At 53.5% G+C, this 2,443-nt stretch overlaps 1 protein-coding gene across 1 annotated transcript in view; it reads left to right on the top strand.

Annotated features, from left to right (window-relative positions):
- The first annotated feature begins 291 nt into the window (after positions 1–291).
- LOC105476109 (phosphatidylserine synthase 1) overlaps positions 292–2,443 on the top strand; it is a 72,200-nt gene continuing 70,048 nt past the window's right edge. Inside the window, exon 1 of the mRNA XM_011731772.3 lies at positions 292–598. Within this exon, the coding sequence (XP_011730074.1) occupies positions 420–598 (179 nt within the window). The 5' untranslated portion in view covers positions 292–419. The remainder of the gene's footprint in view (positions 599–2,443) is intronic.

Genomic DNA, 2,443 nt, shown 5'->3' with positions numbered 1-2,443 from the left:
CTCCCCGGCCCACGTGGGCTGCGGCCGGAGTGGGCGAGACCATGTGCCGAGTTGCGTGGGGAGACAGCGGGCTACGTGCGCGGAAAAGAGTCAGCCAGGGGCAGCAGATAGCCTTCTCCGGCTCGCCACTCCCTTGAAGTCCTGTGGACTTGGAGTCTGAAGGCTTCTCGAGTGCGTAGAGATGCCTCAGCCGGGATGACAGCGTGGGGACGGCCGGCGGCGTCCCCTGCCCCAGGCCGCGGTGGCGGCGCTGCGACCCCGCCCTCTCGCTCCTGTCCTTCCCTCCGCTCCCAGCCTTTGCTGGGCGCCAGACCCGGCTTCGCCGTCCGGCTATTAGCCGACTGTGGCTAGTCACCCCCGGGGTCCCGGCCTCCGCGGGCTGGGGCCGCCGCCACCGCGGCAGGACGGGGAGGCGGGCCATGGCGTCCTGCGTGGGGAGCCGGACCCTAAGCAAGGATGATGTGAACTACAAAATGCATTTCCGGATGATCAACGAGCAGCAAGTGGAGGACATCACCATTGACTTCTTCTACCGGCCGCATACCATCACCCTGCTCAGCTTCACCATCGTCAGCCTCATGTACTTCGCCTTTACCAGGTGGGGCGGCCCGGCCGCGCCGGGGCGCGTCCAAGGGCTAGGCAAGAGGCGGGAGGCAGGGTGGCGGGGAGGGTGGCCCGGCATGGCTTTGGGTGAGGAAGCGGGCTGGCTGTTCCACTCACACGTATTGGCAGCCCGCCGCCCACGCAGCCCCTCCGCCCGCCCGGTGTCTCACAGTACGCTAGCCTGCTCCCCCACCCCTCAGGGCCCCTTCTCCATACAGCACCTCCGGTTACACGGTGAACGCACGCGAGTCACCTAGCACGATCACCCCCCCACCCACCTCACTCAGCATGGCTCCACACAACATCACGACGCGGGCCCCTCCTCTGCACCGTTTCAGCCCCCGTCCCTACCCAGCACACCGCATGAATCATCTCGTATGCACCACTTTCAGCACACACCGCTACATGTATAAAGCACCCCAATCCACAGCGCCTACAGGCACCATACACAGGCCCAGGACACAGCCTAGATCCCTTCCTGAGGAACTCCGGTATTCGGCACTATCCGTAACACATAAAAAATGCACATGTGTGCTACATACACGGTCTTTCCTGTGCAGCACTTCCCGTATGCATTGCACACAAGTCATCCATCCAGTATAACCCTTCCCCCAGCCTCAAACACTACCTTCTGTACCACGGCACAAACTGCCACTCTAAACACACACATCACAGCGGACCTTTCCTTTCCAGCACAGCCCAATACCCATCATCTGGGTACATGGCTGCACAGACACGAGCCCGCCACACAGCACGCAGTGCATACCCTGCTCACTCATTTCTTAACATACGTGCTGAAATGTGATCCTGTCCAGCAATTTTAATGGTGCCTGGTGTATACTAACTGCTGTGTGTTAAATGAAACACATAAACCTCGCACAGCATAACACATCTCTATTATTCCCCGGAATACGTACACACACATTCTAATATATACCTGTTCAGAAGAGCTGCCCAGCCCAAATCTTGAACACACCTCATGTAACTCTGTGGCACTGCGCCTGTGGCCCCTTATTCCTAACCTAGGGAACTAATTCATCCTTGGTTCATAAGGAGATACACACCATGGTTCCTACTTAGAAGGATTTATACTTTCCGAATGAACCTCTTTAAAGAAAGGGAAGTCACGCCTCCCTCACCATTATGGCTTAAAAGGCCAACTTAGAGTAGTGTAGTTTTTGAGCCATACTGTTGTTTTCAAACCTGGCTGTGTGTCCTTAGTTAAGTTGCATAACCTTGCTCTGAGCCTCAGGGGCCACACTGGTAAAATGGGGATGAAATATCCACTTATATAGGTTTATGAAAATTAAATGAATGTGTGTGAATGCGTTTAGCAGAGTCCCTGGAGCACAATGTACAATTCATGTCAGTTACTTCTCTCCCAGGAATTTTATCCAGCAATCAAGGTCCTCTGTGAGGGTCAGCAGAACATGTGCAGGGATATATATATATTGGGTAGTCACAAGGATTGAGAGAACTTCTAGTATTTGGGAGGGGGAACAGTTAAAGGATACTAAATGTATTGTGACATATGTGACAGCGCTGTACAACATAAAGTGAATTGTCTTCTACACAGTCGTTTGCGTACACACACACAAGTGCCGGTGGTGCCTCCCTTGGGAATAACTGCAGTTTTTCAAATCCTCATAAAGCTAGTATCTTCCCACATCACACTTTTTCCTTACCTCTGGGATTCACTTGACTCTTGGTTCTTGTTATGTAAGTGTTTATCCTTTTGAGACAATCTACCTAAAGGTATAAAGCTTAACAATTACTTACTCTTTAATGATTGAGGGATCTTGCCACATTACTATAAAATCTGCTAAGGCTGTGCAGCAGG

The sequence above is a fragment of the Macaca nemestrina genome, chromosome 8 (assembly GCF_043159975.1).
Source record: "Macaca nemestrina isolate mMacNem1 chromosome 8, mMacNem.hap1, whole genome shotgun sequence".
Classification (NCBI taxonomy): domain Eukaryota; kingdom Metazoa; phylum Chordata; class Mammalia; order Primates; family Cercopithecidae; genus Macaca; species Macaca nemestrina.
Note: the sequence above shows the minus strand (reverse complement) of the source record. Positions and strands in the feature narration are given on the sequence as shown.